The sequence below is a fragment of the Zootoca vivipara genome, chromosome 1 (genome assembly GCF_965207765.1).
Source record: "Zootoca vivipara chromosome 1, rZooViv2.hap1.1, whole genome shotgun sequence".
NCBI lineage: Eukaryota > Metazoa > Chordata > Lepidosauria > Squamata > Lacertidae > Zootoca > Zootoca vivipara.
Window position 1 is genome coordinate 43464682 of NC_142582.1, and position 25465 is coordinate 43490146.

The 25465-nt window shown below is 39.8% G+C and overlaps 1 protein-coding gene across 5 annotated transcripts in view; it reads left to right on the plus strand.

The window, feature by feature from the left end:
* The window catches only part of MYLK (myosin light chain kinase), a 181009-nt gene that overhangs the window by 84673 nt on the left and 70871 nt on the right, over positions 1-25465 (plus strand). For 2 of the 5 annotated variants that reach the window (XM_088662195.1, XM_088662199.1), the window contains exons 12-16: positions 13198-13338; positions 14822-15019; positions 18165-18411; positions 22708-22782; positions 23189-24231. In XM_088662195.1, the coding sequence (XP_088518321.1) occupies positions 13198-13338; positions 14822-15019; positions 18165-18411; positions 22708-22782; positions 23189-24231 (1704 nt within the window). Of the gene's footprint in view, positions 1-4622; positions 4766-13197; positions 13339-14821; positions 15020-18164; positions 18412-22251; positions 22466-22707; positions 22783-23188; positions 24232-25465 lie in introns of those variants that run through there. The other 3 variants (XM_088662202.1, XM_035129122.3, XM_035129141.3) reach the window with 3 other exon arrangements.

Consider the following 25465-nt stretch of genomic DNA (forward strand, 5'->3'; position numbering starts at 1 on the left):
CCTAAACAGGGCTGCCTTCAGATGTCTTCTAAAAATCTGGTAGCCATTTTTCTCTTTGACATCTGATGGGGGGGCATTCCACAGGGCGGGCGCCACTACAGAGATGGCCCTCTGCCTGGTTCCCTGCAACTTGGCTTCTCGCAACAAGGGAACCGCCAGAAGGCCCTCGGTACTGGACCTCAGTGTCTGGGCAGAACGATGGGGGTGGAGACGCTCCTTCAGATCATGTGCTCTCAAATTACTCTGGTTGGCCTTCCATTCATTTGTTACTGTTTTGAGTAAATCAGCACTATTCATGTGCCACTACTTGGGGGGAAACCAACACACACTTCCCAACCACATTATGGCCACCCAGTCAGACAATTAAACAAACCTCCTAGACTCCTAAGGCTACCCAGGGCTTTTTTTTCCAGACAGAGCTCACCGGAGGTCTGCTCCGGCACCTCTCAGGTGGGTGCCATTGCCATTCTAAGAGAATAAGTTAATGGTGAACTCAGGCACCACTTTTTCTAGAAAAATAGCACTGGATGTCCCAGAATGTAGTTTGGCCTAAACTCCCCACCCACCTGTCAATCAGCTGCCATCATATGGCTTCAGGCACAGGACATGTAAAACTGAAATGAGCTCCTGATTCTTCCTTTTCAACCACTAGTAGAATTCAGCACTTTAAAATTCGGTACCTTTTTCTGTCATCTTGTAGTGGTATCCAAAAAAAGCACCAAATTAAAAAACCACTGAACTATAGCTGGAAATAGTTCACTTAAGGGTATGTTCCCAGTGTTTCCTTTGCCGCCATTGCCCCAGTTGCATTCAGCCTATGGCTACAAAGGAAGAATCCAGAGCATACTTAGATTGTGCTCCTCATTGGCCCTTTACAAGCTGTGAATCACCTGGTAATGTGATGGTGTGTGATTGGCAGCCTTGTTCACCAGTCAGTGTTCCATTGGAAAGTTAGCTGGATCCAGTCCTTCACCCCTGGTATAAGTCATCTGTATGTTTCAGTTGACCCTACCCAAATTTACCTGGTGCTGTTTTGAGTAGAGATTGTTTCCTGGATTTTTGGTGTGCTTTTTATGTCAGCCTAGTTATAGGGATGCATAAACTAAATGGGGAATATTTTTTACAGTAATAGACTTAAGTATTTTAAATGTATTGAGAGCCATATGTTTAACATTTTAACAGATTTAGGGCATCCTGTTAAAACCTCATTAGTTTGCATTTGGATTTTATTTTTGCTGTCTCAGATTGAGATAAACATGGATTTTTGTGCTGAAAATAGGCTTGAAACTGCAATTGAAGCTTCAAAAATCTGTGTACATATTCCTCCCATATCTTTAAAGCTCCCTAACGAGCACCGGTACTTGTGGTGTAACACTGTATAATATACAATGTGCTGCTGCTCAGGGCTTTCCCTGCCAAGGGTTGGGGAATAAACACCCACAAATCAGAAAGAACACAGATGCAAAGCGAGTTAGGGATAATGAGTGTTCCTCTGCTATATGACACATTTCTGTCCCACAAATAGCACTCCCATGTCCAATGAAATATCCCATTTGTTGGGGTCACAGAGAGCTGAAATAGATTTTTTGCCCCAGCACTTTTTGTCATGTTTTAATTTTTGTAAAAGGCAGAAGAGAAATAATGAATAAACCTTTGGTGTTAGATGACAAAGATTTGCATAAGACTAGTATTTTAATCTTAATGAAGAAAGTATTGAGCAAATTCCTATCAAAGAGCATTACAGTATATTCACCCATTACACTTCTAGATGTATTCACCTAATTTCAAAAGTCACAAGACAGTTGGGGTCTGGCTGAGACTGTTTGAGGTCTGTGGTTATATAATGTGTGAAGTACTATCGAATTATCTTATGATGCAGCGGAACCTTTATCATTTGAAATTTGGTATCAGAATCCTTGTAACTGAATTCATTGTGCCCTTTCTCCTGTATTATATCTGTGTGAACAGCATTTGTGTCTGGCCAGATGTCTTCTTTGATCCTTTTGGATGTGCATTGCTTAAATTAAGTATGTCTGTGTTTGATATTATCCCACAGAGCTTGTGATCTCAGCCACCCAAGAGATTAATATTTTATCACCATCCAAGAGATTAATATTTTTGCTCATCAGCTCTCCTGACCACCACCACTCTAGCCAAATCTTCCTTCCAGGTCACATTTTTTTAGCAAACACAGAGTGGAGAATCCATGTTTGTAGTGCAATGCATAGCTCTGCCCTGAAGGAGATTATACAGTGACTGCCTTTTCTTTTTAATTTTACAATTACAATGGCCTTAGAGTACCTGTTGCTTTTTCACAGCTGCTGCTTTATTTCTGTTACATTCCCTTTTTGTTATTTAATTCAAAGCAGTGTGCATAGGGTTTCCCTGGCAATCTCCCACCCAGTCATTGACCAGCCCCAAACTTGCTTAACTTCAGTAAGGTGTCTGCTTCAGACTATGCCCTGGGACCTCAGTGTATAAATCATTTTGCTTTCAGACACCTTGGTGATGCAGAAGTAGTAGTAGTAGCAGCAGCAGCTGACAGGATTGAGGGAAGTTTACCTGCTGCTAAGTGTCTTTAAAGTGGCCCCCACATTTTTTTCTGCAGAAATCTTTCAGAGCTTTCCCTGTTCTTTTATTATTATAAAAGAGAACAAAAACTACTGAACTAAACCAAGGGTTTTGACATTAACTGTCTTGTAAAAGGCCCATATAAGCAGCTTGTAAACGAAATGGAAAATAACATAAAGAAAAGAAAGCATGTCTTTATAAATTCCATGGGATTATGGGATCAAGTTCTAAAACTGAAAGCATATTATCAGCACAAAAGGAGATGTTCTGTCAAATGGATGTAAAAATAGCTTGTGTGTAAAGTGCGATCTTCACCCATCTTCCTGCTACCAGGAGTATGGCCATCCCTACATTGTATGTCCATGTTACATTGTTTTTTGGAGGTGTTGCATACACCCTGGTTAGCAGTTGTGTTGCCCAGATCTGGGTCATTTTATTTGAGTTAGAGAAATCATGTATGCTATAGATTAGGGTCTCATCCAATGAGGAGCCCTTATTCTGAAGTAGTGCATGAATGACAGCTCCATATACTGTGTTTCTGCAGCTCACAACATGATGTATTATATTTCTACATATGACAAGCTAGTGGGGCTTTGTTTATACCTACTTATGGCCTGCATAAGAGCAGAAGCTTGGCCTAGAGTTTAATTTTTACTTGCCCCAAATCAGATGTCATATACAGTGGTACCTCGACTTATGAACGACTCGACAATCACATTTTTCGACTTACGAATGGTGGTAATGGCCGTGTGCTTACGAATGTCTCGACATCCGGAAAAAACCCACGGCGGTTTTAGATAGGGATTTTTCGACTTATGAATTTTTAGATAGGGTTGCTTCAACTTACGATTTTTTCCGTTTCCAATGCATTCCTATGGAAAATTGCGTTTCCAATGGCATTTTTCGACTTACAATTTTTTCAACTTACGAAGGTGCCTTTGGAATGGATTAAATTCGTAAGTCAAGGCACCACTGTATGATGTTAGGTCTACTGCAGCTCGGCCTGACTTCACCCAAATAGTCTTATGGGCCAAATGGGGAGCACCAAGCCTTGGGGCAGCACGTAGTGAATTGAGCAGAATGGAAGGTGAGAGGTGGTGGGGGTACCAAATTTTGATGTTGCACAGGGCACCACTGAAATTTGAAAGACCAAAGCCCGGGCCTGCCAGAGGGTCAGAGGTTCCTCTCTGCTAGAGTAGATGATGGCGGGAAAAGAAAATAATTTCATTGTATGTGTGGATTTGTTTGTGCACCTTTGATGCTCACATATTGCATTTATACAAGAAGGCTTGGTGTTGTGACCTAGGGTTCACCCCATTAATTCTCACAATGATTCTTTTAGGAAGTAAGGCTGGGAGATGGTTTCTTTCTCAGTGAAAGAATTCAGCAAAGAATTGAATTATTGTATCACTTATACAAGATTCTGATTCTTTTCTCCTACAACACACTGGGTCTCTGTTGAAAGATCTCATGGGTCTCTGGAAGGATAGTGCTCCACAATGGGGGCTCTGTCTCCATTTATATGGCCTGTCTCCTTGACATAATGCATGTTGTGCATAATTACCTGTTGTGCTTTAAGTATGTTATTTTTACTCATTCATGCATGCAAGGGTGCAATGTGCATGGTTCAAACGCAACAAAATATGAAGTGATACAATGATTTTATTCTCATCAAATGATACTTGCTCTTATTGATGGGAAAGGATTCACATGCTACATTGAGCAGTTTGCATTTTTGTCATAGTTATAAATTTATTTATTTTTGTTACTGCTTTTTATCTGGTAGCAGTTGCCTTTGGGCGAGGAGCCAAGTAGCACATAGCACATCCCCAGGCTTGCAAGGATGCCATTGTACTCTCCAACACTTTCCTGGCGAGGGAAAGATCTACACCATGAGGGGTGTTGTTTGCACGACACTTTCTTCTTCTTACCTTCTTTACCTTCAAGGCTAGAAGCCAGGGAGTAGCCACAGATATTTATATAGTCTACCCGCATTAAATGTTTGTGTTGGGTAGCCATAGTCCTCATAATCTGATTATAGCAACCATTCATTGACCAGCAGGCAAGCAGATTAGAGTCACCTGAAAGCTTTTCCCCTGAGAGGCTGCTGTGACCAGTTTATCACAGCAAGAGAGGAGAGAAACATTGCTTGCAAAACCTGTTTCAGGAGCAAAATACAACTTGGTGTTTTCAGGTAGGATTCCCTTCTGGATGTCTTGGAGAAGTGGCTTTATTCTTGTGTTTGTTTATAGCACTGTAAAACCATGTTGCTTTCTTGAGTGGCACGCTAAATCAAAATACTGTGTATATATGTAAATTAATGTGCACCAATTTTTAAAGCAACTCTTTTGAATATGTTTAGAGATTAAGGGATTGCATGTGTGTGAGAGTGTCACACCTATTATGTAGGAGGGGGATTGTTGGTTTGTTTTTGTTTTATTAGTTATTTTGTGTTGTCATATTGTCTTTTTTATGTTGTGAACCACCTTGTGAGCATCAGGTGAAGGGCAGTTTACAAATAATAGAATTATTATTATTATTAATTTTATTTATTATTAATTATTATCAGTTTCTGTCATCTGCCAATGTTCTAGGACCATACAGAATGCAAAACATTATGTTGCATGTTACTTTGGAAGTAATGCAATTTATGGAGAACGCTGAGCTTAATCTGTCCATTCATGGGAGCACTTGACAGTCGTCATCATCATCATCATCATCATCATTTGATGGCTGGCTTCCCCCAGCCGCTCCTATTGCTTCAGCTTACAACCAAACAATGTAAGGAGGTGGATTTGATTGTACACAACACTAAAACACGATAGCAGACCCTGTGGTTGTAGCCTTCATCCATACAAGAACTCGAGTGACCTGTGTAATTATCACATGGAAAATGGCAATTTGCTGTTATGTAAACTGTGCAGATATGTCTGAGGCTGCATTTTGTTTTCTCTGTGTATGGGTGAGTAACAGCCATACGTTGACACACTCATGCATCAAAAGGCTTTGTTGTATATTGACAATGCACTACTGGAAAGCAGCTTCTTACATTTATTTAATGTGCATGTCTAAGCATGATGTGAGAATAAGTTGTGTAATGAAGCACTATGGCATATAGATATGGGAGTTGTATATAAGAATACACCCTTAATTTCAGACAATGAATTTTCTATTCTGTGTTTGTGGGGAAGGTGTGTGCATATGTGTACAAATATATATTGAAATAGTAGTTGCACTATTGTTGCTGCTGTTTGCTTTCCCCCTCAATTGAAGTGGGCCCAGATGCTCACTGTGATAAAGAGAAATGTACATACCAGCCATTCTAATGCTGGTTTAGTTATCAGTCTTGCCTGTCGGAGGAGCTGCTTTGCCTTGTTTATTTTCTGAAACATTGATTCACCTGAACATTCCTTTCCTTAAAAAAGAAGCTGCAAAACTGTTCCAAAGATTATGATAGGTGAGGTGGTTTATTATGTCCAAAGGCTTGCTAGTCAATGTTATTCCCAGCTGAAGTGCCTGGCAACTGCAAAAACTGGCTTTCCTTGAGCTTAACCTGGGACATGAAGTTGCATCTTTTGATGAATGCACTTCCAGAATTGCTCCACTGCTCAAATTTTGTTTCACTTGTATTTACCTTTAGCATGTATAACTTTCAAAAAGTGAGCAAAGTGGCCATATAGAACTTGCACACACCTCTGAAGGACCATAATGGATGCTTCTAACCCTTAATTTCAGACAATGAATTTTCTATTCTGTGTTTGTGGGGAAGGTGTGTGCATATGTGTACAAATATATATTGAAATAGTAGTTGCACTATTGTTGCTGCTGTTTGCTTTCCCCCTCAATTGAAGTGGGCCCAGATGCTCACTGTGATAAAGAGAAATGTACATACCAGCCATTCTAATGCTGGTTTAGTTATCAGTCTTGCCTGTCGGAGGAGCTGCTTTGCCTTGTTTATTTTCTGAAACATTGATTCACCTGAACATTCCTTTCCTTAAAAAAGAAGCTGCAAAACTGTTCCAAAGATTATGATAGGTGAGGTGGTTTATTATGTCCAAAGGCTTGCTAGTCAATGTTATTCCCAGCTGAAGTGCCTGGCAACTGCAAAAACTGGCTTTCCTTGAGCTTAACCTGGGACATGAAGTTGCATCTTTTGATGAATGCACTTCCAGAATTGCTCCACTGCTCAAATTTTGTTTCACTTGTATTTACCTTTAGCATGTATAACTTTCAAAAAGTGAGCAAAGTGGCCATATAGAACTTGCACACACCTCTGAAGGACCATAATGGATGCTTCTAACCCTATAAATACAGTGGAAGCTTGGAAGTAGAATCAAACTGGCAGTACTAACATGCTTCCTTGTAAATCTTAGTAAATCTCTTTCCGTTATCATATTCCAACATTCATATGTTTTACAGGCAGTTGTGTGTAATTTTATTAGCTGAAAGACAGAGTACAGAACAAACTTTGAAATAAATAGTTACAAAATGACTGAGGTCCTAGTTGAAAGCCTCAGGCCCTAGAGATGGGACACTAGGTTCCTTTGCATAGATCAAGAACACAACATGCAAGAGGGCCTAAAATAAGTTTTGTTATATAAAACAAGCTTGAGAGAAGTCTGCTAAAGTGTCGTGATTCTGTGGGGTTTTGTTTTGTGGGATTTGTTGTTGCTTGTTTTTAGTGAAACATCAGGTTGTCTGAAAAGGAAAGTGAACAGGAGAACTTGCGGCGTGAAGCTGAGAAGTGGTCTTATATAAAAGCAGGTCCTTTTAACTAAATTTTGAGAAGAGAAACTGTCTTGCTCTAATGGGGGCTAAATGTGACTGTACAATATGATGTTGGCTTCATGTTCACTAGATCCACACATTCACATGTCTTACTTACCTTATTGCATGGTTTAACATGTCAGCTTTAGCACCAAGAGTAGAGAACTGAAATTGTTCATGTTTTTTAACTTGAACTAAACATAAATCATGGTGAAGTTTTATCTCCTGTACCCAAATTGAACTAAACCTACAGTGACTTTTGTTTTACACTGACTTTCTGCCTGAGACTTCTTATGTTAGTTTGATTTTTGTGATCATTCTGTGATGTGTGGCGTGGCAGGGTGGGGCGTATTCCTTTTTAACACATTGTAAACTGAACACTTTACTTATTACATGCTAGTAATCCACAACCTAATTGACAACCGGATCACTTTGACTGTACAATCATTTTCAAACTCACAGGAAGAAAGATGTGAGGATACAAATATCCTTGGCATCCTTTCCTGACCAGTTTCAGTGTAGGCAGACATGCTTCCTCTTTGTGCATCCACTCCAAACCTGTGCAAAGAACAGAGAAAGTAAGAGAGGATGAAGTTTCAGGGGCACTTGTGCCATCAGTGAAACTGATTCCTAAGAGGAAGCCAGAGCACTTCTGTCTTGTTGCCTTCCTTTTGAATTTCATTTCTAGTGGAACACAATTAAAGGTTGAGGGGGTTGGACAAAATTGTTTTGCAGAATTAATGGTGGTCGGGTACCAGTTGGCCATTTGTGATCTAGGAAATGAGTTAATATGATGAGGTGGAGTACAGGGATCTGCCCCATACTGCAGATTTTGAACAAAATTCGGAGTTGAAGCATTGACTCCTGCTGTTTCCTTCCGTCAAACTCAGTTTTGTATATGTCTCATTTGGTTTAGGAAGCATAATAATTTTCTGTGTATTTCTTCTGGCCACAACTGAACACTCCTGTCCTTCTCCATCCAGCTTGTTTTGATTCACTAAGAGACAATTTGCAGTTCTGATAGTCCCATGACTATTTCCTATGTTACTTATAAGATACTTATAAATCAACGTCACATAAAATTGTCATTGTGGCGCACAATAAAATAATTAAAACTTCACAAGATTATAAAATCAAAAAATACAGAAGAAATGATGAACAGTGAATCAAATTAATTCTCTAAAAATCCTTGGCGGAACAAAAATATTTTTGCTGCCTTTCACATGGAACAACTCAAAGCAGCTTCAAGTTTATTAAGGCTATGTTGTTTAGAGGTACCTTCCTTTAACAGGAGGCATTGCAAGATAAATATAGCATGGTCCTATATAGCAACTAAAATCCTGTCTGGTGCACCAGCCTACTTTGGATAAAGGCAGTCTTTGTTACTGCCACTGCTTGTTTATGCATTGACAAAAACCATATTCTAGATACAGCAATTGTTTTTTTTTACTCTTTAGGATTGGGGGGGGAATCTTTTTGACTTTGGGAGCCAGATCTTTATCTGGCACCATGCCACAGGCTAACCTCCTGTTAAGCATGACATCATTATGAAGTCACATGATTGACAGGTGGTTTTTTTTGCCCCCCTCCCTCTAAATCCTTTGCTCAGGATTCCCAAACTTCTAATAGCCAGCTAGCTGTCATGTACTTTAGAATCACAGCTCAAGGGCTGTTCCCAGCCCTCTGCTTGACGCTTTGGGAAGTGCTGAAAATGGGCCTGGCAAAGTATTTCTTTCTCCCCTCCCAATCAAGAAAGAAGGAGCACAGATGAAGGAGGAATGTCCAAATTTCCCCATCAGTGTTGCAGTCAAATTGAACTTGCTGAATATTGGACTGCCTTTAAAGAGACAGATCCTTCTAGAATAAGCTCAACTCAGTGCTGGAGAGTATTTTTTAAATACTGTACCTTCATTAAATGCTATCACACAGTCTTGAAAGAACTACAGCCATAGGGGGTGGGAAATGTTTTAAGTTGGAAGAGGCTGGTGCAACTAACAGACAATTTCTGGGCTGCTTGCATTTCTCTTGATTTAAGTCTGTGGATGGCAGGTTGAATTACACAACTATGCAGATCCTGCTCAGTTGTTGGTTGTCTTGTATATATTTATGAATTGGGGAGAAGATTCTCTGTCTAAAAGGTATATCACTTAATGCAACAAGAAGAAGTAGCTAATTAATAGAAATCTGGATGGGTTTGCACTATATTACAGAAATTGCTTCCAGATTTATTTTTTGTATCTGTAAAATTGAAAGCTGAAAGGAGTATTCATGAAAGAAAGAAATATATCAGTGCATTTTGATTTTAACAAGACTTCTACATTTTGCAACTTTAAAAAAAATATCAGATAAATTTTATATTCTTGTTCCGTGAAAGCTGTTTTTTCTTTTTATGGAGCTGACAGTATTAAAGTATCAAAGCACTGTTAAAAAGTGGAGATTGGATGTAAACCAGAATGGAGATGAACCCTGTGAAGAATATAATCTTATTTGGAAGCTGTTCTGTGACTTCTTGACTGTGCATAATTGTGTGTGATTTCTCCTCTGTGAGCTTAGCAAACCAGCACTTTGTGAGTTAAGTCTTTTTCTGCAGTTCAGTTGATTTATTGGACTCGGAGCCAACACAATATTTTAATCACCATAAATGGTCAATGTTGCTGAGCATGTGTGTCTGCAAAGGATTCAAGCTAAGCATTATTTGGCTGCATTATTGTATGGCTCTGGCAAACAGATTCCTCTGGTATAATTAGATCTTTTCCAGAAACTAAACACTACAGAAGATTATTCACATTACACTCACTTTAGGCTCAGTTAAATAGGATGAGAATTTACTGACAAATAAATAAGATTGCTATTTGGCTACTTTTGAACCAGTGTATTCTTGTTGTTTGCAGGGCTGGTCATTAGCCTCATGCTATTGGGTGGTATCAGTTCATTTGAATGTAAATATGCAAATAGGCACTCCCAGCTTAAAAGAGTCCATAAAGAGAAATAAATGTGAATTATAGTTTGGATCAAGTGTTAAACTATTATGAGCAGCATGCATTTCCCTCCACCTTGCTTTTCCTTGTTTCAGTGGTGTCAGCAAAAGTTTAGTCCCCCTCAACTTTTAAGAAAAGCTTGAAGCTGGACCAGTTTCTCAGAGTTTGTGTGTTTGCTAGATATGCGGGTGGTAGTGATATTCACAGGAGATTTAAGAGCTAAGAATATAAATGTTGCCATTCTTGGCCACAAGAGTGGCCCATGGCAGTTCTCAGAACTAAGAAAAACTACTGAGGACTGTTGGGATAAATCAGTACAGTGATGATATCCTTTGTTCCGTGGATAAAATAGAGGGCATGGGGGAGGGTAGCTGTACAAAACAACAGCAACAAACAGTCCTTCCCCATACAGTTTGGATACCATTTTAGTGTACAGTACTTAATAATGACTGTAAGAGAATGACGAGTAACTACTGTCAATGGAGATTTGAAGGGCTTTTGTGGAAATATGTGAAATTAACTTTGTACAATGATGATAATTAGGATTTATAAGAATTCCTAAGAACATAAGAAGAATATGTCTGGATTAGGCCAAAGGCCCATCTAGTCCAGGTTTCTTGTTCTCACAGTGGTCAGCCAGGTGGCCATGGGAAGCCTTCAAGCAGGACCTGAGTGCAACAGCAACTCTCCCTACTGGTTGCTGCTTCTTGGTGTCGTTCCTTGGACTATGGTAGTGGAAAGATTGGGTTGCATCTACTGTTGGTCCTATTCAGAGTTTACCAATTGAAAATAAAGGACATGAATGAGCTTGGTTCGTTGATTTCAGAGGGTCTACTTTGAATATAACATAGTTGGATAGAGCCCATTTCCTCTGCCACCCACCCCGTAAACAGGAAGTCCATCATCAGTAGGTTCTGTGGATAGATTAACCATTTAGTTAATCATGACAACAGCACTCTTTTCTGGATTGGCTACTACCGTAATTAAATGTTGATATGTAGGTAATTTGCACTTTGACTCAGAGTGCTAATTACACCATGAAACGTCCTTCAAAAGTAAAATAAATTCCAGAAAATTGAATAGTTTCTCCCCCCCCATAAGTTTATTGTTTTATTTTTACTCTTCTACTGTGAAAAATGCACACTGTAAGTGTTAGGCTAAATTTAAAAAAAGGTGTATTTACACTGAATATTTGAACGGGGGGAAGGCTATGTGGTCATGTTCATGCATTCCTTTTTTGCATTGATTCCCAGAGGGATAGACCACGGGAATCTTGGAGTTAGCACATGAGTCAGTTTCCTTTCAGCTGGGCATTTTCTTGATGATACTACTTACACTTCTGGTTTTGTAGCAAACATCAAACTGAAGGTCCTGGGAAACTTTAGTGTAAGTCATGCTGTTAGGTCAATTAAGATTGAATGCAGGCTGCTTTTTCTCTGCATGATGAGCCTCACTTCCAAACGTGGAAACATAATTTTACATAATTTTGCCAAGTTCTGTGTATGTTTAGAGATTTGGAAGTGTTTTATACATGTCTACTTCAAAAGCAAGTCCTACTGAAGTCAGTGGTGCTTACACCCAGGAAACTGGGTTTGGGTTTGCTGTCTCTCAACTCAGAGTAGCTGATGTTAAGTAGACCTATGAACTAGTCCTTCAGTTTTCTGTTCTTTGAACAGACCTAGATTGTGTCACAGTGAGATTAAGATTCTGTTACTGATCTAGAGATTTGGATCACATCTTCTTGCTAGCCCTTCGTATAACCATGTCTAGATATGGATAAGAGGATAGTTTAATCCTCAAAGCATTTTTGTTGGTATGTATCCCACTAAATTAAAAAGTTATGGACATATCCATTAATGAGAATAGTTTTATACAGGGAACAGTTAGGAAACTGCTAGTAGGAATATTTCCATGTTAATACATCCAGGACAGACTAAGGAATAATGACAAATGGTTAGTGGAAATGCACTTTTTTCATAAATCACAGAGGATCTTTGTTTTGGGAGCAGAAGAGATGACTAAGAGTGCTGTAGTATCTTTAATGACTATATATTGTGGCATTAGGTGTATGAAATAGTTGCCTGAATGGGGTAGGTATATGGGTTCTGAATAAAGAAGGAAGGGGTAACATGTGTTATTGCATTAAGTGATCTCAAAAGGTTAAGCAATGCAGAAGTTGTGTTTTCCCTTTTGTTGAGTACAATTAGAGTGAATAACCTATGGTACAGGTGTTTTATCTGTCAACCAGCTTAAAGCTTTTGGTTATAAAATTGTCTTAAGTTGCATTATTGCATGTATGTTTTTGATAGCACTGATGACATATCTGTTTTCATATTTTTTCAACCTGAACATTGGTTAAAGATTAGAACCAAATTCACTTAATAATGGAATTTAGATTTTCTGATTGGGAATTTTAAACCCCCCCCTCATAATGTGAATATAGTTAGTATTAAGGAAGAATATTATGCAATCAAGGAAACGTTTTCTTAAGTATTTGGAGGGCTTGTTAACTTGGAGTAGGTTGAAGCTGTCATTCCTGGGCAGGATTTCCATCATAAAAATGAACGTACTGCCAAAATTAGCATTCCTGTTTAAAAAAATTAAGTATGATAGAAATAGATGCACAACTTTAGTCAATATTGCATTTTTTAAAAACAAATAAAGAATTTTTAACAGAAAAATATATTAGGGGGCTGTTTTCTGTTTCAGAAAGAAAACCCTCTGTTCCATACAACTGCCTCGCTGCTGGATCAACAATAGCAATGGGCTTTTTTCCATTGGAAATGGTCCCTGTCCCATTCCGTTTTTGTTCTGATTGAAAAGCAGTTGATTACTTTGTACATGTCTTTCGTAATTTGAACTGTTGTCTTGCTTGTTCAAGCAGAAAAGAAGAGCAGAAATAAACCGAAAAGAGCACATCCTGCCCCAGTCAACAAAACCTTCCCTCCAATCTTCCTGAAAGGCCTAAGTGACCTCAAGGTGATGGATGGAAGCCAAGTGATTATGACAGTAGAGGTTTCGGGTAAGAACCAGTGCTTATTAATGGATCATGGTCACCTGTTTTGAGGTTTGACAAGGCTACTTTAACCCAGCAGTTTCTCCTCCTGGTTTCTAGGCACTTTTCTATATCCCAGTTTTTCCTTCTAACATTTGGAAAGTCAACATTTAGAGAGGCTTGTCTTGGTCAGGAAATTTCATGCATATCTTCAAGAAACTTGCTTATTTTAAACATATTTTGCTCTTAACCCATCCTAAGACTTCAAAGATTAGGCAGACAATAGGGCCCTTTCAGACAATATGTTTTGTGTGGCTGGGGTTTCAATTTTAGTTTGCACTAGGGCATTATCTGGCACATATGGTATGTTTTAAGGCCAGCGCTGTAACCCACCCACAGCCCAGTGGAAAGTACCAAAAAATAATCCATATAAACCCTTATTCCATCCGCATGGAACAGATAGAGTTTAAAGAAAGTGCATTGGGTGGTATTTCCAGCCACTGTCGGTGGAGTGGGGAAGAGTCATTTAAAATGTGTAAAAAGGAGGCTATAGAGAAATCTTCACCTGGAATTTATTACATCTGGTGTGCTTAGGAAAACCAGAATTGTGGATGTCTTTATGTGGGTGCATGTGCGACTGCAGAGGAAGTGGAAGGTTTTGTTGTTTTGTTATTTTGAAAAAAAAATATCATTGTTTACCATGGGACTGTAAAGTACGCTGTAATCTGACAATTCCATAGTGAGAAAAGCACAAAAAAGAGACTACATGCTACTTCTGAATATGCTGTTATATAGATTTTGCTGCAGACATTTCTATAAGAAGGGCAGGACTGCAATTGTGTGTCACCCCTTCTCAAGGGCAGATTTGCATAAGATTTGCATAAATTAATATACAAATTTAGAAATAAATATTATAATGTAAATAAAAATAACAATACAGAGGGGCGGAGAATCTGTTGTCCGGTGAGCTGTGTGCCTGCTCAGCCTGCTGTCTGGATGCAGACTGTGAATGGACAACTTCAGGGCTCCTGCTGCTCTCCCTTCATGGGATTCTTTATCGATATTCAGCAGCTGGACTGAACAACCCTTCAAATAGAGGACAGCATCAAATAGTGGACTGTCCTCTCACTGATCTTTCAATAGAGGACTGCCTCCTGTAAAGAAGTACAAATGGTCACCCTAGTTCAGGGGAAGTAGGGCCGAGGATAAGAGATGAAAGATGGTGCAGAGCCTTGAGGTTCCAGGATTCACAGGAAAGCATAGGACAGTAGGAGGGTTGTTAAATAGCTAAACCTAAGTGCCATTATATGCACTATGCCCTCAGTGTAATTTTGAGCTACCTGAATGTAGCTGAGAATAGGTCTATTTTAAAAACCTATGCAAAAGGAAGTCAAAGTGAGTTGTTTGTTCCTCCTTATCTCATGACTGCAGTTGGCCTAGTAGAATAGCTCGCACGCTTCCGTTGTTGCTTATGGTTTATCTCAAAGCCTTGTGTTTTGTTGTGGCTCAGCTAACCCGCCTCCTGAAATAATTTGGCTGCACAATGGGAAAGAAATCCAGGAAACGGAGGACTTTCACTTTGAGAAGAAGGGGAATGAATATAGCCTGTATATCCAGGAGGTATTCCCTGAGGATACTGGAAAGTACACCTGTGAGGCTTGGAATGACTTAGGAGAAATTCAGACTGAAGCAACACTAACTGTACAAGGTAATCATTCTTTTCCGTCATTCTCAGCATTATTTAGCATTTGTGACAGCGACACAGGAAAGCATTCTACTGTACCCAATGAATGACAGTTTCATAGAGAGAGGAGAGAATTCAAATTTCCCCTTGTAGTTTCATTTTCTGTATAACTTTCTCAAGAAGGCTGCGTATTTAAGAATCTACTCTAAACTCCAAACCAGGTAAAGTATAGCAGAGTATTAAATCAGAATATAAAGATGTTTGTAAAGGTGGTAGATTGCTTCTGCAATTTTTTTGGAAAGCTAGGCACATGAGTGTCAATAATAAGCCAGGGATAAGACAATAAATGTCTATATTATCTTCAGTACCAGAGACAGCATACCTCTGAATTTCATTTGCTGGGGAGCATGAGGAGGACATTATTATGCTTGTGTCCTGCCTGTGATAGGCCACTGTGAGAGCATGATGATGGACTAGATGGGCCTTTGGTCTGATCCAGCCACACTTTTCTTACACTTCAAGAAACTTAGCAGACTGTCAATAATTAATATGGCATTTTAAGATCAAGTTACAGTCTGCATTCATCTGTATCACTGTTATATCTCTTCCTTGTGGATCCTCTCCATTGTGGATAAAGTAACAATATGGATGGATGGATGGATGATAGGGTGGGTATTATTGGAGTATTATTGGAGGTGTTCAATTTCACCATGGTTGACAGGATCAAGTATTTCTTTAGGCTTTAAAGTTAAAAAATTCTGGAAATCTGCTTGGCCCAGCTTATACAGAAACAGCCTTGATATTATCATAAGTGAGCATGAGGAACTAATCCAAAAGGGAAGTATAGCCAAACCACTAAGGAGCACAATGAGTGATTGCCGTGAATTTTTTGTGGACAGAAAAATGCAGATAGGGAAACCAAAGCAAACTCTACATCAGTATCAGAGGGGAAAGAGGAGTTAAAAGGAGTGCTTAGTAAGGTAACTGCATGGATGATGCTTGTTGAAAATATTTTATTTATAAAAATATTTATAGACCACTATATCACCATACTATATTTTTGTAAGGAAAAATGTTGTCACACTGCAGTTCATGTGGCTGCTGATACATGGCCATGCTGACTGCACCATGAGGACAGAACAGCAGGCGGGAGGTGGAGGCAGATAGGTGAGCAAGCAGGGACAAGCAGAAGGTAACTGGAAGCAGGCAGATTGGTGTGGCTCATACTTTACAAGCCTCCCTGCTCTCCTCCAGGTGCTGCCAATGGTTGGTTTGGGAGATAGTGTGTGAATGAGGAGGCGAGCAAAGTGGGTGGGGTAGGCCTTCCCATACCCCAGTCCATCTCCCCTTTGTCTGCCACTACCAACAGAAAGAAGTGTGCTTTTCTCCTCTTCTTTCCCCGTGGCATCCGTCAAAGGGAGTCTTGGGGCAAGCTGTGAGTAGAGAGGGGAGCTTGGGGTAAACAATGGGAGGATGGGGGATTAGCAGTGCCTTTGTTGTATTCATTTTGTCACCTGCTTGAAACATTTTTATTTAGGCATTTTTGTTTATGCAAACAGGTTACCTGTGTTTTAACTTTTTAAGCTACTGCCATTTTTTAACATTTTCTGAATATCTTTAAATTTTCTGAACATCTTTAAATATGTTTTTACTGTTTTATTTCATATTTTTTGTAAATCACTTAGAGGATTTTTTACAGTCAAGTAGTATATAAATTTTCTTAGACACAATGAAAATAAAAATTGGTCTACAAGCAAATATATTGTTTTTTACTGCCCCTATACTAGAGGCCATGCAATAGGTCTGATAAATGGCACTTAAATTCATGTTGTTCTTCTTCCTAACTTAAACTTTGGACCCTTGGAAAACTTGTTCAGAAGCCAGACATTCTTCTGGCTTTTATTGCTAGGATCATAAAAATAGTGGATATCTGCAAATACAAACAAGCCCTTAAAAGAAGGCTGATTCTCCCTAGATAAATCTCCCTGTTATGGCTGTACTCGCTACTAGAAGAAAGGGAGACACCCTTAGCTAAGGCCCCAAGCTTTATTTCCCTCCATTGACTTAATTATGTGTAATCCCAAATAGTTTTTGCTTCAGTGTTGTGAGTTGCAGTTCAGAACTTCAGGTGCCTATATTTGATTTTCATAACTTTTCAGATGTTGACTTTTCCCATTCCTTAGTTCCTCTGAATATAAGAAAGGAACCAGCAACCTGAGGATTAACAGCATTAAGATTCTGAAATGGAGGGTTTAACCCTTTGGATATTCCCAAGGTGGTGGAGGAAAGTAATTCAAATGAGGATAGCAATTCTGGTCTTTTGGCATAGGTGTTCTATACCTGTTGTCAACCTTTGACAGACAGACCTTTGACAGACAAGAAGGCAGAATTTATAAATGAATTATTTACCACAATTAAAGTCAATCTGCTCAAATCCATGGTGGCTATCAAATCTAAGACATGTTCACCTACTTTCACTGTTTCTTATGGTGACACTTTTCTCTCCATTCAGAGTCAGATTAATTTTATACAACCACTGTGGTCATGGCCAGCAGGTGGGTTCATCTCCTTTGCCTGAAAGGAAGAAAAATGGAGAAGTACCAATTACAAGAAAAAGGAAAGAAGGAAATTTTCATGTGCATAAGAATTTTTATTTTTTATTTTTTTACTGAGCTCATTGTGTTTCTACCTTAGTAATTCTAACAGGTGCACTCCTGAACAACTAGTTTCAGTCATGGCCCAATATGATGTTCTGCAATAGTGTGAAAGAGTCAAATTGGTGTTCAAATGCTGATGAGACTTTGCTGAGCCAGATGGATCCTGGTCTCAGATCCATCAAGGCTTAATGTTGTTTGGGTTAGAATGGCTACCAGAGTTTCCAATGTTGGTTTGGGAGGAGAAGAACTTTGATACTGGGCTTGCCCTACTAGCACATGCTAGGTTGGATGTGCTAAACTATGACTTTATGCACATAGGATAGCTCTCTCTCTGGATGATGAAGCACCTGTGCTGTGTACAAAAGAAGAAATGATGTAAATGCAGTAAATTAATGTGAATCATAAGATAGTAACTTCAGGTTGAATTTATCCACTTAGCTATTTATATTTTGAATCACACCCACCTCCATTACTTCTTTCAAGTTTTTCTTTTTTCTTTATTTTTCTTCCAGAGCCTCAGGATGGCATTCAGCCATGGTTCATTAGCAAGCCAAGATCAGTGATAGCAGAAGCTGGGCAGAATGTCCTTATTTCCTGTGCCATTGCTGGAGATCCTTTCCCTATGGTTCATTGGTTCAAAGATGGGCAGGAAGTGCTGCCAGGAGCAGGATGTGAATTCCTACAAAATGAAGACATCTTCACATTGATTATAAGAAATGTACAGCCATCTCATATTGGGCAGTATGAAATACAACTCAGGTACGTCAAGTGCAAAGTTATATGGTGCTAAACAGATTTAATTATTTTTGCATGCCATTTCTATACCACTTAGTTATTCACATTTATAAGTGGTGTACATGAAATGTAGTCCTAAATGTGAACTATAAGACACTTTAGTAATTTATAAATGAATGGTTATTTTCACCTTCTCAGAGCATGCATAAGTACCGATAGTCATGGAAATTGACATTGTGGGCATTATGTTTATATTTGTAGCAGCCACTGATGTTTAGCCCAGGCTTGCTATGTTGCAAGCATTTCACTGTTGTTGCCTTTTCATAGCCTGCTTTTCACATTGGCCTGCTTTCAGTGGATTTTTAAGGCTCAAACTACACAGCATGTGGGGTTCTGTGTTTTTATCCTTCTGCTCCCCATTCCTTTATTACAAATGAAAATCAGGCAGTCATTTTTTTCTGGTGAGAGTAACTTTCCAAAGTGGCATTTTAACCCTCAGTGACAGAGATACAGGTAAAGATGTGGTGATCTCTTGCCTTCCCCCCTGCAGGTGGATAGGGAATTTTGCCTTGAAAATAAGAAGCGAGGAAAGGGTTAAATTGTTTCTCTCTCTCTCTCTCTCTCTCTCCTTTATTCTGCTCTGGCTTGCAGACTGTCCAGGCTGATTTTATTTTATTTTTTAAACTCAGAGTAGGGGGAAAGGCATGCATAACATAGTTGTATGTGATAGTAGGTGGCTCAAACTGGGCATTCTGTCCATGATAATTTCCTGCAATACAAACAGGGATTCACTGCTTCTCAAAATTGTTTGAAACGTGTATGGACTGCAGGTCAAAAAATTGTTTTTATATACTTCTTTTGTCATGGACAGACTTCAGGCTTGCAGAGCTGGCTTCATATTTTTTTACTGGAACCCAGAGGTTCACCAACCAGTGCCATGGTCATAGTAGTGGATCAAGGAGCAGAGCCAGTTATTTACCATACTCTGTGAGCCATTCCCTGGGATGACTTGAATATATAACTGCAAATCTACATCTGAGTTAGAATCCTTGAACTGTAGTAACAGCCTGTCCTTTTGTGGGGAGGGGGGAAGCAGTTTTGTTGTTGCTGTTGTTAAAGTTTGAGAGTCAGAAACCTTTGAAAAGCTACTGCAAATCATCCAGAAATCTAATAGATCCCAGTCTGCCTTCTGACCACCCCTAATTCGTTGGTATAGCGTGGAAAGAACTCTGTGCTGTTTGCAAAAAGCCTATCAAAGCAGTTTATAGTATTGCACAGCATTTATTTGCCCACATATGGAACCATTCACCACTTTTGTAGGATTTGAATTTAGGTATGTTCTTTAAACATTGTGTCAACTTAAATGTTTTTGACTGAGGGGAAAACAACTCATGTTCAGATTCTTTTTCCTCCAGGCAAGGCTGATCAAATGCTAAAGTATATTCCCTGGTATGGTCTTAAGAAAAGCAGTGGTACAGCCTCATACTGATAATATCATTACATGCTATTTACTGTGCTTAGATGTATTGCCTTATTCGGTTAATATTTTTGATTTTGTTTAACCTACATGACTTTTTTTGGCCTGGGATAACTTTTAAACAAACTGTCTTGTGCTACCTATTTAGTTTTAGTTAAATACAAAAGTTTCCTGTGCAGCCCAGTCCTATGCATGGAACTCACTAGGAAGTAAGTTCTACTTTCAGGGAAGTATTGTAGGCTTAGGATTACATCTTAAATTTTACTGCCCCAATTCAATGTTCTGTGGGTACAAGTTTTTGGTTTTCGTTTGCTTGTTTTTTGAAAGTGAAGTTGTGTTGTAGAGATTTAAAACTGAATCTAATTAAGCTTTGAAGGTTCATAGAAGCATAGAGCTTTAGAACTGGAAGGAACCTTGAAGGTCATCTAGTCCAACCCCCTACAATGCAGGAATCTCAACTAAAGTATCCATGACAGATGGCCATCCAACCTCTGCTTTAAAACCTCCAAGGAAGGAGAGTCCACCGCCTCCCGAAGGAGTCCGTCCCACTGTTGAACAGCTCTTACCATCAGAAAGTTCTTCCTAATGTTTAGTCAAAATCTCGTTTCTTGTAACTTGAAGCCATTGGTTTGAGTCCTACCCTCTGGAGCAGGAGAAAACAAGCTTGCTCCATCTTCCATGTGATAACACTTTAGATATTTGAAGATGGCTATCTTCTCAGTCTCTTCTTCACCAGGCTAAACATATCCAATTCCCTCAGCTGTTCCTCATAAGGCTTGGTTTCCAGACCTCTTCACACATTCCAGCTTGTCACTACCCTCCTTAAACTGGACACAGTACTCCTGGTGTGGTCTAACCAAGGCAGAATAGAGTGGTACTATAACTTCCCTTGATTGGGCGCTATAGTTCTGTTGATGCAGCCTAGAACAGCATTAGTTTTATTTGCTGCTGCACTGCACTGTTGACTCATGCGAAGCTTGTGGTCTACTAAGACCCCTGGATCCCTTTCTCATGCACTACTAACAAGCCAAGTGTCCTGCATCTTATATTTGTGCAACTATGTTTGTTCCTGTTAAAATTCATTTTGTTACTTTGGGCCCAGTTCTCCAAACCATTAAGGTCATCTTTGAATCCTGAATCTGTCTTCTGGGGCATTAGCTACCCCTCCCAAATTGATGTCATCTGCGTCACAAAAAAAGGGGGGATGAATTTGCACTAAAATTGTGTACATGGACATGCAAATTTAGAAAGAAACGGTACAATTTAACTAAAAATACTGTACATCTCACCACAGTGAGAAAAGCTGAGACCAGGTTGCTGTCCAGGTACTATTTATAAATGGGCAGCTTCAGGGTTCCTGCTCTCCCATAATAGTGATCTTTATTTGTAGAGCAGATGATCGGGCGCCAAATGGGTTACAAGTGACAAAAGTATTTTGTGTAAACACATGTTTGTGAGTTGAGCTTGAGTTTGCATGCCAAATTGCCTAGCTGTAAACATGCCATCAGTGTGATTTAAAATGACTTGAATCTAGTTCTGAATAGACCTACCTGTATTTGCAGCCTGTGAACATTCAGATGGCATTGCTTCCAATTCCCAACTGCCCTCAGCCCCAGCCAATGTGGCCAATAGTCAGACATGATGGGAGCTGGACTTAAAAGGACCACAACTTCTCCATCCCTGGTTTCGATCATATGGTCTAAGCCAATTGTGTGGGTGTAGAAGATAGTGGCTCGATTCACATCTTAAATAAAATGTTCAGCAGGTTGACTTTAGTCGTATGTCTCTGTTCTGAAGGTTCTGCTAAATCCCATTCATTTTGAAAACATAATGGGATTCGGTTAAAAAAGAATACTCCAGGAGTTTCTCATGTTCCTATTTCTACATCCAGTATCTTGAGAATGTTTCCAGAGAGATAAATCTTTCAGATAATATTAATTAAAAGAAAAACCTTCCAGGCTAGTCATGGGGTTGGGCTTATACTGGGAAACCCTTAAAAATCCACCCTCTGATAAAATATCTCCTCCTTTTAACTGTTGGCAAAGGGTCAATCCATCTTTCTTTTCTTTTAAATGAATGCAGTAGCATTGTTTATAGAGTTGCCTGAAGCCATAAAATCTGTGTTGCTTCCCCCCTCCCCCACTTGGCATCTCTTGGGGGAGATGAGCCATTTTGAAGATGTATCTTCTGTGAAGCATAACATGGTTGGGGGGTGGTTGGGAAAAGGGGAAAGTATTTTAATGACTTCTTTATTGGGAGTCATTTCCAACAGGCATCTCTGGCATTCTTCTGCAAAAGGAAGAATAAGTGCTCAGCACCATATATGGCGACACATTTATTTTTTTTAATTTTTTAAATATAAACATGCACAGACTGAAACAATCTGCAAGGGAAGGAGAAGAGGGGGCGGGGGAAGGGAAGGGAAGAGGGGTCCCTGCTTTTAATATCTTAGTGTTAGGAAAGTTAAAAGCTTGCTCTTATATAAACAAACACAGGGACAAGGCTTGGAGAACTTTTTAAGCATTGCAAAACAGTGCTTTTTCCTTGCTTGGAGTTCACAACTTTTGATATTTATTTTCCTTCAGGTTGCTTATTTTGGAGGTAAAACACACACACACCAGCCTTTATTTTGAAGCTCATTACAATGACTCAATGTGCATTTCAAGCAGGGAGAAAAGTTCCAGGGGTGGGGAATATTGTTTGTTTTTAGACAGTGATAGCAACTTGGATGTTTGCTGGGATAGTTGGCTGGGTGCAGGGAAAACCAAGCATAGTGAGGTTTGAGTTTGGGTGGTTTGGGTATGTGGTTTACTCTGTTTACTTTCTGATTTTAACTTTTTCAGGAACCAAGTTGGAGAATGCAGCTGTCAAGTGTCTTTGATGCTGAGAGAAACTTCCACAGGAGAAATACACAGAGAGTAAGTACAATTCCCAGGGACTTACATGGGTGGGTTCTATTTTTTGCTTTGCTAATTCTCTTACCTTCTAGACTCAAGTTGGCTGCTGTTCAGCCTAATCCCCAAATGTGACCCAACAAATTGTTTTCATCACATAGCTGAAGCAAACGGTACCAAGCCAGTGTGGAGCACTTTTTATTTTTTTTATTTTTTTGCATGTGTGTAGCCTTATATGGTTCCTGAAGTCATCAGTGATGCAGTTAACTAATGGAGCAAGTTCTTCTAATCAGCCTTCTCTTCTATAAACATATTTTGCCCTGGCTCTAAGGTGGTTCCTTGATATTTTAAACCAACTCTTTGCTTGCCCCTTTTCTCTTTTCCCTCCCCTTCTCCCTCCCCCTTTCCTGCAACCCTTCTCTGCTTGCAGTGGGAGGCAGACGGAACAGAGGGATGCTGATCATCATGATGCACTGACATTTGGAAGCATTGGAGACTTCAGAAAGAGCACTGGTGAAGTCCAGCAAGTTGAGGAAGAGCAGGAGGACGTTCGGGGGGTGCTCAAGAGGCGAGTAGAAACCCGGGAGAGTACAGAGGAGAAGCTTAGGCAGCAGGAGGCTGAACAGATTGACTTCCGTGACATTTTGGCAAAGAAAGTCAACACCAAAAGTTTTTCTGAGGAGGAGCTGAAAGAAATTCCAGCCGAACAGATGGACTTCCGTGCTAACCTGCAGCGGCAGGTCAAGCCCAAGACCTTGTCGGAAGAGGAAAGGAAAGTCCATGCCCCTCAACAGGTAGACTTCCGTGCGGTGTTGGCTAAAAAGGGCGCCCCCAAACCTTCATTTCCAGAGAAGGCACCTACCCCAAAGCCAGCTACCCCAGATTTTAGGTCTGTGCTTGGCGCTAAGAAAAAAGCACCAACTGAGAATGGTGATTCTGGTGTTCAAGCCCAAAATGCTAATGCTATCCCGGATGTGCATAAACCCAGCACCCACCCCAAAGTGGCCGATGCAAGTGCCAACTCCAAAAATCCACCAGGATCCAAGGCACTGGACACCCAGAATGCCAGCTCTAAAATACCATATACTAGCACTGTTTCAGAAGCCAAGGATGCTAGCCCCATAACGCAGAATGCTAGCATTAACTCTGAAGCCCAGCTTGCCAGAACCAACTCTGAATTGCCACATACCAAACTGAAGGAGAAAGAGGATAAGAATGACAACAACTGCAAAGGTGGTTGCCCACCGGTAGTCGATGGAGGAATAATTGAAGAGAAAGTAGAGGGTAACAAGAAAGAGCAGCCGAAGGGAACAGCACCATCATTTACTGAAAAGCTACAGGATACTCATGTTGTAGAAGGTGACAAATTAATCTTGCAGTGTCAGGTTTCCTCAGATCCACCTGCTGCTGTCACTTGGACTCTGGATGGGAAAGTCATCAAATCGTCGAAGTTCATTGTCCTCTCTCAAGAAGGTAAAATGATGCAAACAGCAAGGCAGCCGTGTGGCTCACTGCTGTTATAGCCTACTTCTTTCATTTTTGTTAAGTAAATTTTGCTCTTTTTAACTTGTTATATATATCACTATTTTAGTGCTAACCCTGTAATTGATTCCAGATGTGTTTGTTGCTGGCGTGCTGGGGACAAGGAATAGTCTTATTAAACATGTTTCCTGCAGATCAGCATCTAACAACTTGCAGATGCAAGCTGAATCGTCTTCCGTTCTTGTTTAAGTTATATTTATATGTGGTTTTAGGATTCTGAAATCCAATATCTACTTAATGAGTATTTAATTGGAAACTGGTCTATAGCAAGGGGGTCATATCAATTTCAGTATCTAAATTCAGGTATGATTCTCCTATTATGTGAAAATGTTTGCATGACTCTTGCTGAGTCGTGGGAACTTTGGAAGGAAAAGAAATGAGTTTGGGGTAAAATTATACTTTAAAACATGTTCTGGAAATGAAGTCTGGAAAGGAATCCTCTGAAATAAGAGTATAAGTGACTTGACTCTTAGTATGTTCAACATAGATATTTTAAATAATTTTGATACTAGTTGACAAATGGCTTCAAATGCAGTACAGTAGTAGCATACTTGAATTCAGGAAATGCTTTATTGAACAGAACATCCTGTTTTCGTACTGTTTTTAGGGTCAGTGGTGACTCAAAAGTTCTCTAGTCCAATTCTCTGCACAAGAATTAGGAATGCTTAGTGCAAAGGATTCTAACAATTTAGCCCACCCTGTGTATATGCTGATGTTTCACAGAGGGAGGGAGGGAGATGGATATGGCAATTGCCACAGATACCTGGAGCATGCAGAGTGGATTTAATCAATCAAAGTTGTTCAGGTGCCCAAGTCACAAAGCACCATTACAGGTTAATGTTTTAAATTGGAACTATCTTGAGGCCTCATTTCACCCGAACCTCATAAGGGCATGGCCCTGCAACCACCATTTTTAATACACTTGTTCATCACTGGAACAAGTTGGGTTGTGGGGAGTAGGAAAATTGGTACACATTTAAAACAACAGCAGTAATAAACATGTTTCTGAGGAGATGCATAGTGCCTTTTCCTCACAATAGCTAAGGTCAGACAGGCTTTAAATGTAGGCCCTCTTTCTGTGGGGCCTCAACCTCCCCATTGCCATAGCTGCTGCTACTTGTTTGTCAGGTAGAGGGCTGGTGATTGAACAAGCAGGTAGCAGCTA